The 15,471-nt window shown below is 32.8% G+C and overlaps 1 protein-coding gene across 1 annotated transcript; it reads left to right on the top strand.

The window, feature by feature from the left end:
- Positions 1–427: 427 nt before the first annotated feature.
- Positions 428–13,161, top strand: LOC137394370 (multiple epidermal growth factor-like domains protein 10). The gene is made up of 9 exons (XM_068081083.1): positions 428–626; positions 1,061–1,150; positions 1,901–2,005; positions 7,219–7,323; positions 8,575–8,682; positions 8,919–9,026; positions 12,150–12,257; positions 12,928–13,041; positions 13,133–13,161. The coding sequence occupies exons 1-9, from the start codon at positions 428–430 to the stop codon at positions 13,159–13,161; spliced, it is 966 nt and encodes a 321-aa protein (XP_067937184.1).
- The last annotated feature ends 2,310 nt before the right edge of the window (positions 13,162–15,471 follow it).

The following is a 15,471-nucleotide window of genomic DNA, read 5'->3' as shown; positions in this document are numbered from 1 at the left end:
TGACCCGTCTCAGAGTGCTCAGCTTGTTGCAAGCCTGCCTAGGTCAAAAGTCAAACCAGGCTCGGAGCACATCGAAGATGGCTCCTATGCGATCGGCTTGTCCTCAGTCATTGCCTTCTTCCTTCAGGGCCTCTTAGAAGTGTAGCACACCCTCCTCTTCTGTCTAAGCATTCGCTCTGGTTACTTTTTGGAACTGGCTGATAAAATACTCGACATCCTTTAATCCCAAGTATTGAAATGCCTTGAACTGCTGAGCCAAGGCCTGAGCCAGGGCACCATCACTAGTCATTTAAGAACCTTGGCCAGTCGGTCCATTTTTTGGGTCATGATCCTAAAAGCTCTACAAGCTTTAGAACAGAGTTTCTGTGTAGCACGGCTTACTGATTTCAGGAAAATCTCTTTCCTACTGAAAAAAGTTTGCCAAGTTATGGGACAGCATTGCTCAAGCAACACAATTTACCGAGCTCAAAGAAATCATTTTCCACAACTCGCTCAAACAAGTGATCGTCAACCGTCAGGGAATGGTGATGCTGTCTCCTGCAAACTGCCTACCAGAGGTCAAAGACGCTCATGCTTTTGGACTCAGTTTTGCAAAGCAAAGATCTTTCATCTCACCACTGCTACCAGTATGAGAAAATTGCCCATTCTATTTCTTTCCACAAGACAGTCAAGCAACATAAAAACACACCGAGTGTTTAGCCACCAAGGAATATATATTTCAGTCTAACTAAATATAAATGCATAAAATCATAGATGTGTGCAACAATTGACAATTGCGCAGAGAGCTTGCACTGCTCTGCCGGAATGATGGCGTTTTCTTCATTTATAACATTTTCCATTAGACTTCGCTCACTTATCTGTTTTTATTACTTGGACTTCTGCTTGTCCACTCGGTCATCCAAGTTTAGTCATCGGTAGCCAAACCTTCTCTGATGGCAGGAAGGCACTGTCCTTGGTCATTTGGTCATTTGTCATAATCATTTGGTGAGCATTATTATATAATCAGGATAAGTTTTGCTTCGCTCTGCTGTGTCAAAATCTTGTATTACTACTCTTGTAGAATGCAACTCTAATGAGTGTCTTCATGGATGCATGATAAATGGCAAATGTAACTGTCAACATCCATGGTCTGGAGAAAAGTGCGACTTCGGTAAGCTCATTGACAAGTTTATATGCAGCGAAAGCAGTTCAAATAGTCATTTCTCATTTATTTAAACACCATGATAGACAATTAAAACAAAAGAAGTGGAGGCTTAATGTTTGTTGCTTTTGTTACAGAGGTAGCTAGTTAACCTTTTCATGATGAAAGCGTATTAAGTTATTAATCTTTTGACAGCAACGGTTGAAAAATCAAGAGTTGTTTCCTTTCATTTGACATAGTAAATTTTTTATGTTTATTATTCATCCCCTTTTATTGTCCAATATTGTCACAAGTTGTTGCCACGGGCCTGCTAGTCAATTTTGGTCATTAGCATAAAAAGAATATTTGTGTACAGATGCATTTTTGTCTGTATTTTTAATGTAAATTTAAAACCTGTTTTCTATTATTTGACACATTTGATCAGTTTAAATTTATTAAATAAGTTTAAACTTGAATCGTCACTATTTATTGTCTAATATTAACCCAAGTTTAGCCTCGTGTTTGCTAGTGCTCTTTATAGTGAGTATAAAAAGTTATTTAAATGTGTTTAGTTAGCCATTGTTTTTATTGTCTCTGTAAAGACTCTATTAATCTATATTCTTTTACCAACAGCTATACAGTCAGTTTACAACCTTTGCCTCCCTGATTCCTTTAATTACTGTTTTAATATTTACCACAGTTTTTATTAACTTCTAGTAGAAAGCTTGTTAGTATCTCTAATTGTTCTTACTTTTCCAAAATTAATCTTTCTTTCTGTAGACGTCTGTTCAAGGTGTGACCCAGATACAGAGGTTTGCTCCAAACTATCTAGTAGCTGTGATTGCAAGCACTTCTTCTCTCGTGGTAATGATACCAAATGTCATGGTAGGTTAACCAGTTAACCATGGCCATTCGCTGTATTTGTGTACTGCTGATAGTTTCAAACCCAACCTTGTTTCTGGTAGCTGATTTATCCTCTCTACTCGCATGTAACAGAGTCATATCCTTGTCTAAAGTATTATAAGTGAACTGTCTTTTGATTTCGTTTGTTAACTCATGCATTATACTTATCTAGAAATCACCAACTTTTACTGAATGGTTGTTTTTAATCGTATTTCCTGTTAGCTCAACATAAACACTGGATTTGCACACTTTTTGGAAGCAAAAGTTTGACCACAGTTTTAATTGCTTCATTATGTTTTATCTGTTTATATACTTTTGAACAAAAGAAAAAACCTTGCTATTGCGATCTGGACATTCTAACGATTTTTGTACAGTGAAGCTTTAGAGAGTAGAAAACTCTTATGTATTACTGTGTCAGCAATATATCCAAGTGTACTCCTTGGCAGCCTCTATATAGTTGTTTCATGTACAAAATCGACATAAAACATGTGTTTCTCGACATTTCAAAATACTATTTCCTTCATATTCATGTTGAGACAATTTTTTTGTATGTATTGTTGTGAGCTCTCAACAGTTTGATTTTAATATGTGTTTAGCTATCTAGCCTATCTTCCCGCTAAACAGTTTAGATAGCTAAAGCGCTTAACAATACATACTACGCAGGAGTTGTCACCTCTTAAATATGAACATCACAAGGTTTTAGTAGATTTTATCAGAAAGTATCAGTATTTTCTATCATTTGCGATTGTTTTTGATGTTTGAGGTGATGTGACTGCCGGGATGCTTCAAGATTAAAATCATTGCAGCTTGATCGCGACTAAAGTGATCAGAAGAAAAATATGTGCAAAAGGATGCCGTTAGTTGTTACCGGCACTAAAGTTGATATCGGCTCTTGCATTTAGGTTGCAGCGTTACATACCTCTACTCTGTCAGTTTCTTTACAATTATAAACGTCATAATCGCACTTCCATTTTATCTGAGTGTTTTAACCACAACCATGTTTTGTCGATTTTAATCTTAAAACATTCTGGCAGTCAGATCACCTTAAACATCAAAAACAATTGCAAATGATAGAAAAATACCAACACTTTCTTATAAAATTTTGTACAAGTTCACCATTAAGGTATCGGGACAGGTGCAGGTAGAAAAGACAGGTGCAGGTAGAAAAGCATGCATGTTGAGCACCAATACATCAAGCATGCGCCATAACTATCTTTTTACATTGCAGAATCAGCGCATTCAACTGCTAAATTTCATGAATACCTTTTATCTATAGCGGAGGCTAAAAATTTGAACTTCATTTTATCATGGCATCTCATCAATCAATACAATCCATATCGCTGCCTAAAATATGCCTGATTACATACTATAAGACTGTATAAGACTATAAGATCAACTTTATTGAATTCAATATTGAAACATCCTGGCAATCAGACCACTTCCCACATCAAACACAATCACAAATGACCCAAAAATACTGAAACTTCATGATAAAATCTACAAAATATTTGAGTAATTTCGTCTTTACTAGCGTCGAGCTAGTCTATTCTATGGCGATCACATTATGGTTTTCTCATATAATGGACCTTCAACTCTTTTGCTACTGGAAGCCCCAGAAACTGTCTAGTCTCATGAGTTTCCTGCTGTCCATACAAACTAGCACTAGTGTAAAAAGAGAAATCCCATAAGCTTATTAGAACTGATATTATATGATATTAGAACTAACAATGTATTATTAACATAAAATTACTTGCAGTTGAATCTGATATAAATGTTTCTAACCATCTCACAAAGCAGTTACAATAAATGGTTGTTTTGCGTGAAGCTTAATAAAATGCTCCAATGCTGTTACATTTAAATGCTAACATTTCCCACTGTGTGAAAATAAATAAATTTTTTTTAGAAAATTGGAGGTATCTATTTTTTTAGTTCAAAAAGATATTTTAAAAAAAGATAGTATTTCTACTAATCTTTACAAAGAAAAAAACAAACCTTTTACATAAAATTACTGACAATATTGACATTAAAACCTAAACTCTTTATGCCATTATTAAATTTTGACTATACTTTGAGGCTGAAAACAGTAATTATTTGTATGATAACGAATATCTAAAATGCTGTACCTGGTGTAAATACTTTGTATGTTTTAAATTCCCTAATTTCAAAGTAATTGTATTACATGTTTTTCCTTTTCTAGTGGACTGTAAACTGTGTGAATCTGATGAGCATCATAAGTGTAATACGACCCTAAATACATGTGGCTGTGCTGCTGGATATAAATTGGAAGGTGACAAATGCGTAGGTAAGTGTATATACTATGAGTGATGTTGGTCATATAAAATAAGTTGTGACTGTGGTTTTTATTAATGCAATATTTATATATATATAAAATTGTTTCCTTACCCCGGTTAACCCGTATGGGGGGTAATCTCTGCTCTAACTCGGGTCTCCTACTAGAGTCTCCTACCATATATATATATATATATATATATATATATATATATATATATATATATATATATATATATATATATATATATATAAACTTATAGGATATAGGTTATATCCTGTGAACCTATAGGATATATATATATATAAAACCGTATATATACCCTATTTATATGAATAGTATAATATATATACTAAATATTATACTAAAAAATTGTTTCCTCACCCCGGATACCCCGTATGGGTGGTAAATTCTGCTCTAACTCGGGTCTCCTACCAGAGACCTGGGAGTTTGAGCACTCGTCTCAAGATCTTAGCTGTTCCCAATAGCGCACTTTTCTGCAACTCACCTGAGTTGATTGTTGTTGGTATTTGGGCAAGCCACATTTTATGCGCCGGTGTTATTGCGCCCAGTGCCCCAATCACTACTGGGATTACGGTTGTTCTTACATTCCAGCATTTTTCAATTTCTTCTCCAAGAGGGAGATATTTTTCTACCTTTTCTTTTTCTTTGCTGGCTATATTGTAGTCATTGGGTACTGCTATATCTATTATAGTAGCCCTCTTGTTCTCCTACTATATATATATATATATATATATATATATATATATATATATATATATATATATATATATATATATATATATATATATATATATATATATAAGTGCATAAACACTTATATATATATATATATAAGTGTTTATGTACTATACAATATAGTATATAAACATGTACAAGTTTATATAAACATGTACATGTTTATATACTATACATCCATATATATTTCTCAAAGTATGTGTGTATGTATGTGTGGCCTTCCAGCTATGAATCTTAAAATCATGATATTAAAATTCTGCTTTCTGATAGATTTGAACTCACACCGAATGCATCAACAAGGTTCTTATCTGGACAGACGCACTGAACGACATAGTATGCAGTTACAGTATCATATACCGCATAGCCCATGCACATGCTAATTATTTTAACCTTGCGTCCACGAGTTACGATGCTCCTGTTCAGAAATATTTTGGTCTTAAGTATATGCAACGCGATTCTTCTTCATTTTTTTTCTTTAGGGTTAATTTATTCGACACCGTGATATTGACAATAATTTATCTCAAGCTTAAAATTTTACGATTTCTTTACTGATTATATACTTTATTAAAAGATGTAAGTTGCTGAACTTGCCGTGGCGAGTTATCTGTATCTGTTATACGGTATATTCGGTATCCGTTAAAATAAAAACGTTTCTCATTGTTAAAACTATTGTTAGAAGTTTCAAATTTACTAAAATACATACTAAAACTTCTTTCAAGTATGTGTTTAGCAAACTAAATTCATTTAAGTTAGAATCAGCATTTATGTTACACGTCTGTCTCAAAAGTAAAAACTCTCCACATGGTACATTGTAATGCTATTTTATCTTAGGCACGCAGATCATAACCACAAAATTTACTAAAGTCATTGTAGGTACCTATAGTTACTAAGATTAACATAGTACTTTGGCACTATTTCTAATGATGATGATTAGTACCTGTAGCCTGCAATATTAGCTTACATGCCAATTTTTGCATGCCAACACTGAAACGAACTGAAATCATATAACTGTATACCAAATAATGTTTGATTGTAATCGCAGCGAAATAGATTATATTCTTAGATTACATGCTAATTATTTCAGAATTACATTTAAACACCTTTACAATTTCATTTTCCCATCCAATTTATTTTAACGTAATGCTTATTTTATGTTATGAAATTTTAAATTTAGAGTGGTTTGAAAACCTTTACAGTTGTTTTATTTATTTTAATTTGGTTGTCCTGCCCAAAACTCTTATCTGATGGTATGAAGTTTGAAAGTTATAGTTGTTTAAAAAAGTTTGAAAACCTTTACAGTTGTTTTTATTTTCTCTCTTAATTTATTTCAACTACAAAAAACACTTCTCTCATGATATGTAGTTTAAAATTTAGAATAGCAAATGTTGCTATATGTTATAATACAAATCAATTTTCTGTCAAAGACTTTTTTATTATCCGGGCAAACGCCGGATAGTACAGCTAGTTATAGTATATAAACATGTACATGTTATATACTATATAACATGTACATGTTTATATAGTATATACACATGTACATGTTTATATATTATATATTATAGTATATAAACATGCACAATATCATGGGTCTCTTGCTATCATCTATTCAAATAGCCCCAGTTTGAAAAAAGAAATCTTATAAGCTTACAGCTAATATTTAACTTAACATTTCAACTTTTAATTATATTCATAAATTGTATTCATAAATTTAATTGCAATTAAATCTGATATAAAAGTTCAGAAATATCTAACAAAACAGTTACAATAAATGGTTGTTTTGCATGAGATTTAACTGAATGCTGCACTATTACATTCAAATGCTAGCATTTCCTACTGTTCAAAATCTAATGAGCAAACCTTTAGAAAAATTGGAGATTTCTATTTTCTTTAAATTACATGGAAATTGTAAAGAAAGATAGTATTTTACTGGTTTTTAAAAATGAGGAATATAAACCATTGACATAATAATACTGGAATGAAAACTTAAACATTTTATCATTATATTTTGGTCATAGTCTGAGGCTAAAAACAGTAATTATTTTGTATGATAAAGAATGTCTAAAATGCTGTACTTGATGTACATATCTCAAATGTTTTAAGTTCCTTAATTTTACTGGAATTGTATTGCATGGTTTTCCTTTTTTAGTTGACTGTAAAATTTGTGAATCTGAAAAGCATCATAAATGTAATACGGACCTAAATACTTGCGGCTGTGCAGCTAAATATAAACTGGAAGATGATGAATGCGTAGGTAAGTGTACACTGTAAGTGTGGTAGGTCATATAGATTAAATAGTGACTAAATTAGTTATCTTTCTGAAATGAGTATGATTATATCTGCAGCTTGCCTTTTATCTTACAGAAAAAAACAAACTGCATGCATTTTCTTTTACTTGACATCTATATACAAAAGAAAGTTCTGAGAATTTTATCTAGCCAGTATTTTTGTTTTCATAGATGCAATTATTGTCATTATCATAGAGCTATGTTCTCTAGAAACGAGTCAATGTTGCTATGTTTACTTTCTAGACTTCAAACTTGGTCAAGGCAGTTGCTTTGATAATGCAATTGTGTTTGTTCCTTTTATAACAACTTTATAAGAACATGGAAGTGCTCGCTAGAATGGTTAATAATGGTAAGGAGGACTTGTTTTAAATTCATTTCTATAAATATTTTATTATTTATAACAAAACGATGATTTATGTTTTTTCATTCTGCTGTTGGTTTACTCGTTGACTTTTCTGGGATGGTAGATTAAACCTCAGTAAAGTTTATAAAAATTTAAGAATTTTAAGCATTTTCAAGCAAAACCTTTATTTGCTAGTCACTTTAACATAATTAGGGGGTAAAAACTGAAACTCAGCTTACCAGATAATCAGTTTGTTACAACTTGATTTTCACTAACAAAATTCACCAGAAGTTTTCTTCTTTCAGTCCTTCACAGGAATTCCCAAAACGCAATCATAACTTTTTTTCATGATAATATTTAGCATTGTTCAAAGTTATTAAAAATACAGGGAAATAGAAAAAACTCACAGTAAAGGTAGTATATCATATCAATTATGTTAGTCAATTAAATTATGACTGCTTTGTTGACATTCCTGACATAAAATTTCATGATGGTGCTTCACAGCTTCTAGTTTAATGCTGGTTTATCTATAAGTTATACTTGAACCTGACTGGAACACCTCATGACACTTTAAACGAAGACCATAATCAACTAAATTGTTCTGCTGAGTCATATAACTAAACTGATGGGAAATTCACAAAAATTGCACAAGAATTACACCTTAAATAAATCTCTACTAGTTAAAAAAATTGTCTCTGCTAGTTGTTTAAACTTTGTCTACCACTTTGACAAAGTTAATCAATTGATTTTTTTAATGGGAGCTATTATGTAAGGACTGACTAAATTATGCTGCCTGCTATACTATTAAAGTTTCCAGGGCATGAGCAGCCTTGCAAAGATAGGCATATCATCTGTGTTCTCTTATTTTCCACAGCTGACCCTAATCTATGTACGGAAGATAATCATTATATATATGATGCTGACCAGAAAACATGTACCTGTGCTGTGGGATATGATACGATTGAGGATGACTCGTGTGTAGGTAAGTATATACTCTATGAGAATTTATGAAATATAAATAAGCTACTCTTTCCAACTGTTTAGCAAATTTAAAATTATTCTGTTAAAAATAACAGTGATAGTAAAAAGTACGTTCACCATGGAAACAAGAAGGCTCATAATTTTAATGCCTCTATATTTCAATTACAAAAAAAAGTCACTTTTTTACATTTCAATTGTTTGTAAGCCACCCTTTGGCTCATTTTGTTTGTCCAACAGTTGACTGTGAGGGAACATGTTCTGGGGAGGCCTACTCTTGTGACAAAGTCAGTAACACCTGCAATTGCACAAAACTTTTTAAGAAGGATCATGCTGGGGCATGTAAAGGTGAGTGAAAAATTGCTCTTATCAAATTTTGTACTCAATCTGTCGGTAAAATGTAAAATGAGAGAAATCTTTCTGCAGCTCATCTACAGCTTGTCCTATTTGTCATTATATGATGTATATTGCCTTGTACAAACACTAACATTCATTTTTGTATTGTTCAACACAATGCAAAATTTGAAAGAATGTTATCTCAACCTACAAAGTAATTCTCAACAAACCTCATCCAGAATATCTCAAATCATTGCTTTCTTACTGTATTTTCAATTTTTAGCAGTAGGAAAAGTGCCAATAATTTAAAACATACAAAAAAGTGCAAAATGGTTGATTTTGACTGAATCTAGTGTAAGTTAGAGAAACTTACTCTACATATTTCTTTCACCTACTTCACCGCTTAATCCAAGCATTGCTTCTGCTACACTCACAATCATGTAAAACTAATCTAAAAACCTGTTTTTACAGGTTGTTACTTTATTCATTTAATTCTTTGGTAAAATTTATATTTTATAATTCCACAATGAAGTTTCGACAGACATGTAACATCCCTTTATTAGTTTATGTAATGAGTTGAAATATTATTATAGTTTAATGATTTTGAATGAATAAAAAAATACAATGTATCTTTATGAGAAGGTTTGCTCCGACGGTTTTGACACAAGAATCAAATATCAGAATAAATTAACATTGTATGCTGAAGTTTGATTGTACTATTTTACCCAACCAGTAGCAGTCAGTAAAGATAATTACATCATTCATAACTCAGCGATGCAGTTATGTGTTACCGGAATCATACAGTTGAACAACCTATGATTGTTGGTTAATTTAGATGTCTAGCCACATGTAAGAGACACTTAGCAGAGAGTTATCTGAGTTATATATCTATATATATCTACATGTATATATACATACATATATATATATATATATATATATATATATATATATATATATATATATATATATATATATATATATATATATATATATATATATATATATATATATATATATATATATATATATATATATACTCATGCTACAGACAGTACTGTTTCGGCTATTGAAGCCTCATCAGTGCAGCTCAGAGCTTAGGCAAGGGACACAAATCCCATTACCCATGAGAGTTGGCTTCCTGCCACGAAACAACTAAGTTGCCTCGCAGACTTTAAGAAAGTCAATGTGCTGGCACCAGAGTGCTCAAATCACAAAAGTGATGAGCTTTGCACAAAGGCTAATAGTGCCGCACCTCTCACAGAGCGCTCAACCAAACCGAAGTGAGGGAGCATATACTCACGCTACAGACAGTACTGTTTCGGCTATTGAAGCCTCATCAGTGCAGCTCAGAGCTTAGGCAAGGGACACAAATCCCATTACCCATGAGTAGAGGTGGAACGAGACAGGTTTTTTAAGCTCGAGACGAGACTCGAGACACTGTCTTGTAAAAATTCGAGACTCGAGACACGAGACAGTAAAATAATGAGCATTTGGTGATGATTTCACTACACAAGTACTAGCTACTTGGTATATATAAAATTAATAAAACTCTTTTTAAATTGAATTTTCACCTGGTGTAAACGATTTAAATACAACATTTTAATAGTGATATGCATGTAGTTTTTGTAAACAAAAGTGACACAAACAGCTCTAAAATACCGAAGTTATATATTCTAAGAATTTTGAGCTTGATTGATCATAATTATTATAAACATATTGCTTTGTACATGTATATTTTTACCATCTATTGAATAGTTCTTACTTTTTAATGTAATGTGTAATGAAACCGATAGCCGTCGCTCTACAAAGAAATACCGCAACTAAAAGAACACACGATAACACTTTCATTTTTATCGTTTCATTAATGTTAAGTTTTGTTTGTGTACTAGCTGTAGTATGTGAATTATATTTAAATTGTACTCATGAAATTATATTAATTACTGTATACATGCACATGTATATTCTTATATTGAGCTAACAAAACGTCATTATTAATCGAACACGGACTATGGTCGACACGGCCTTTCGTTTGTTTCTCTGTGTCCGGGCAAGTTTTACCCGCGATTGGTAGTATATACGTAAAAAGAGGCCCGAATTTTATGAAGGGCAGTTGGTGTTTAGACACGATACGATAAAATACAGACATTTTACCCGCAAAAGTCTAATTTATTAAATTGGATTATCCGAAGAGTAATTAGATACGACCCGGTATCTGTTTTAAGGACACAGAACCGAACTAAAAAATAACAGGGCCGTTGTCCGGACTACATGATTAGACTCAGTGGCCAACATAATCAGTAGCAACAGGTAGTAACGGACTGGGTATAACTTTAAAGGCAGTTGCCCGCAATCCATTACAATATATGGAGTTGTTGCTACCGCAAGAAGCCATGTTTTAACAACCGTGCGCAGGCGCTTTAGTTCTATTTCCTGTCTCGAGTTTGGCAATAGTGAAGTCGAGACGAGACCGATACGAGACGAGACAGGTCGATACTCGAGATGTCTCGTGTCTCGTTCCACCTCTACCCATGAGAGTTGGCTTCCTGCCACGAAACAACTAAGTTGCCTCGCAGACTTTAAGAAAGCCAATGTGCTGGCACCAGAGTGCTCAAATCACAAAAGTGATGAGCTTTGCACATATATATATATATATATATATATATATATATATATATATATATATATATATATATATATATATATATATATATATATATATATATATATATATATATATATCTATAACAGGCTATAATATATATATATATCTGTATATATAAATATACATATACATATGTATAAATATATACATTTGTATAGATATATGCATATGTATATATGTGTATACATGTATATGTACATATGTATATACATGTGTATATAATAGATATATAATAGATATATATATATATATACATGTATATATATATATATATATATATATATATCTATTATATAGACTTAGTAGAGAGTTACCCGCCTCTATACATTATAATTCACTATGTACAAGACATGTCTCTATTTGATGATTTTAATTGCTGTGCAAAAAACACTTGATTTCTTCATCAATAGAAAGTACTACTAACAAAATATATCAGTTACCTGTTCAACTCTTTTATGTTGTATTAACAGTCGATTGTGACAATAAATGCTCTGGCCATGAATACTCCTGTGATGCGAAGGAAAACACTTGCGATTGTGCAAAGGGGCTTGCAATGAATGCTGACGGCATCTGTCAAGGTGAGTTGCTGCATTTTCTATTTGGAACCTTCTACTGAAAGACTAATATAATGGTAGTGAAACCATCATGTTATATAATTCCTGTTAGTTTCTCAGTCACATGCATACATTAAACACTTTAACAGTTAGTAATTAGCAGATCTTTTAATAGTTAAAACCTTTTTGAAGTTCTCTTGCCTAGAGATCATATTAATATATTCACAATTTCACCATATTGACAAATAAAACTTGTGCTATTTATATTTCTTCCTTGTCTTTAATGTAATTCACCGAGTCAGAAAAGTCACATGTATAGGAAACCTTATTAATGGCCATTCTGCTATTGCGCACATATGAATGCTCAACACAAACAAAAAGTACAAATAGATACAACACCGAAGCTTACAATAGTCTTAGAGGGAAACACACTTTTGTTTGGAACCAGGAATCTGATAGTATCTTTTAGATATAGACTTGGAATGTAATCAAACTGGTTTCACAAAGTTTGGAACGCCTAATTATATTATATTCAGATATACTTGTGAAGAAGATAGTATTTTTACTAAATGTGAAAACACGTCTAGTGTTTTAATGTCTATAAATGCTTTGTTGGATCACCAGAGTTTTGTATTATGTGTTTTTCATACATACTCATACAAATGCTAGCTGTATGAGAGATACTTTTTCTTAGACCCCTGTAATCCAACATGCGACAGAACTTTAGAGCACTGCCTTGATGGAGAGTGTAATTGTAAGAATGGTTACGAGCGAATTACAGAAGACAGTAAATGTACGAAAGCCAGAGGTAAGTCGAAATAAATTTCATTAATATTTTCTGCTATGGGCAGAATACTAATTTAACTTGCTAAAGAGTATCTTATTCATCTCTACTGCAGAGCTTTCTATGGAGGAAAGTATACATTAGTACAAATAATTTTTATATACTATGAAGTACAACCACTTCATGTGACTGCATATAACAAGGAAGTTTTCATTTTGTTTTTTCTTTTAGAGCCACAAGAAAACATAATTGAAGATCCAGTCAATAAAGGTAAGAGTATTTTCAAGTATAGAGTATAAACAGTATAGTTATGATAAACTGATACATGTTCTTGTTATAATAAATGCTGCACACAAGTCGTGAATGTCATATACCTAGCTTATATACAATCAGCAACAAAAGTCATGAATATTATATAGTTTATATATGGTCAGCAATCACAGTGCGCTGGGTTTAGGCATAGTAGCTAGGTTAAGTTCTGAACAACAGTTTCCAGTTTCCCTAGGAAGTGGATCAGTAAGCCTTAAAACCTTTTTATAGTACATAGGAGTAGGATGTTCCTTCCTCTTTTAAGGGTGCAAATTGTGAGCTTTATATTCTGGTTGTATCCCCACAAAAAAATTTTGTGGGATGGAAAGGTTAGCATATACTGCCAGGTCGTCACATGTTCCCTATGGCTTATTCAGTTTTAAAAGACACCCACTTTAAGCAATTCCAGGCTCGATTGACATTCTTAAACCTTTTTTTTCATATAAATGCGCTATGGTTTATCTGATTAAAAACTAAAGAATTCACAACGGCATACATTAAGAACAATTGCTTTCAATGAAACTGTTAATGAATTGTTGCTTCGAATGCCGTGTAGCCTTTTTCTTTGAAATCAAAAGAAATCTCGAGCAACGCCAGACTTACTCTTAGTATGTAATAAAGCTCGATTAAGCATTAAATATGTAAATATTAAAAAAGGAAGTACAGAGTTGTCCGCCTTTTAGTGAGCTAATAGATAAGAAAACGGCCCAATTAGTTTTTTTTTCGATGTAAACGTTTATAAAAACGTTATGTGACACAAAATGGGTTGTTTCTATTGCCTCACTATGACATCAGGGAAATAGCAAAACAGGGGAGACAAATCATAATGTATCAATTTGCCTAAAAGAATCTGAAGGCCGTTCAGTGTTAAATTTAACAAAATTAGTATGATGTTAGTATGATGTATCCGTTAAATCCTGGAAAATCAGTTATTGGCTTTCTTTCATTCTCACTAACTACTGTTACTGGTTGTACAGTAATTCCTCGCTACTGTGCCATTCACCACTAACTACTGTTAATGGTTGTACAGTAATTCTTCGCTACTGTGCCATTCACCACTAACTACTGTTAATGGTTGTACAGTAATTCCTCACTACGGTGCCATTCACCACTAACTACTGTTAATGGTTGTACAGTAATTCCTCGCTACTGTGCCATTCACCACTAACTACTGTTAATGGTTATACAGTAATTCCTCGCTACTATGCCACTCACCACTAACTACTGTTTATGGTTGTACAGTAATTCCTCACTACTGTGCCATTCACCGCTAACTACTGTTAATGGTTATACAGTAATTCCTCGCTACTGTGCCATTCACCACTAACTACTGTTAATGGTTGTACAGTAATTCCTCTCTACTATGCCATTCACCACTAACTACTGTTTATGGTTATACAGTAATTCCTCGCTACTGTGCAATTTACTTTCACTTTAAAAAACTTGAAAAAATGAATAAAAAAAAAGTGCAAAAAATAAAACATCTTAAAATAAATATTTCTCATACTCTGGCTCATTGAGGTCTCACACACGCAGTTGTTCTAGCAGCCGTTACATCTTGCTGTTTCCTGTTACATTTTGTGAAGTATAAAAGTTTAAAGCACTTGTAGTACCCCTCATCACAGTTTTAAACATCCAAGGTTCTCAACATTGTCTAATGAGTTTAAAAACAAGGAAGAACATGTTTACAATTAACAAAAAACACTGCTTTCAAAATTGGGTTTGATTTCGCGGAGTTCACCAATCGCTGGAAGCACCAGTGCCGGTCACCTGCAAAAGGCGCGCGGTTACTGTATAAGTTTGTGTTATATTCCTTCCAATAAAAGACAACTCCTATGATTCGGTATCGTACATGAGCTCTGACTCTTTTAAATGGCTGCTTGTTTTTAGAATTAATTTTTGCTTTAATTTATATGGCTGTTCAAATGTGAAAGCATCCGATGTGCATACATTACGTGTTTTACAGAGAGCAAGTCAACGTCGTCTTTTCAGTTTCTTCCCTATTTCATCGTTGCTATCATTGTGGTTGCCTTTGGTTATGTTGCCTACCACAACCGCCAGAAGGTAAGAAACTTTGCAAATCATAGGCTTCAATTTTTGAAGCAAGTATTGGCTAGCCTTAACTTCAATTTTAATAATTAATTA

The sequence above is a fragment of the Watersipora subatra genome, chromosome 4 (genome assembly GCF_963576615.1).
Source record: "Watersipora subatra chromosome 4, tzWatSuba1.1, whole genome shotgun sequence".
NCBI classification, from domain to species: domain Eukaryota; kingdom Metazoa; phylum Bryozoa; class Gymnolaemata; order Cheilostomatida; family Watersiporidae; genus Watersipora; species Watersipora subatra.
This window is presented reverse-complemented; position numbering and strand designations above follow the sequence as displayed.

Bases quoted from the DNA above. Each gene is read 5' to 3' on its own strand.
- LOC137394370 (XM_068081083.1), top strand. From the start codon at position 428: ATGGGACAGCATTGCTCAAGCAACACAATTTACCGAGCTCAAAGAAAT. The intron at 8,683-8,918 runs GTAAGTATATAC...TTTGTCCAACAG, and splicing joins TGAGGATGACTCGTGTGTAG to TTGACTGTGAGGGAACATGT. The intron at 13,042-13,132 runs GTAAGTCGAAAT...TCTCTACTGCAG, and splicing joins TAAATGTACGAAAGCCAGAG to AGCTTTCTATGGAGGAAAGT.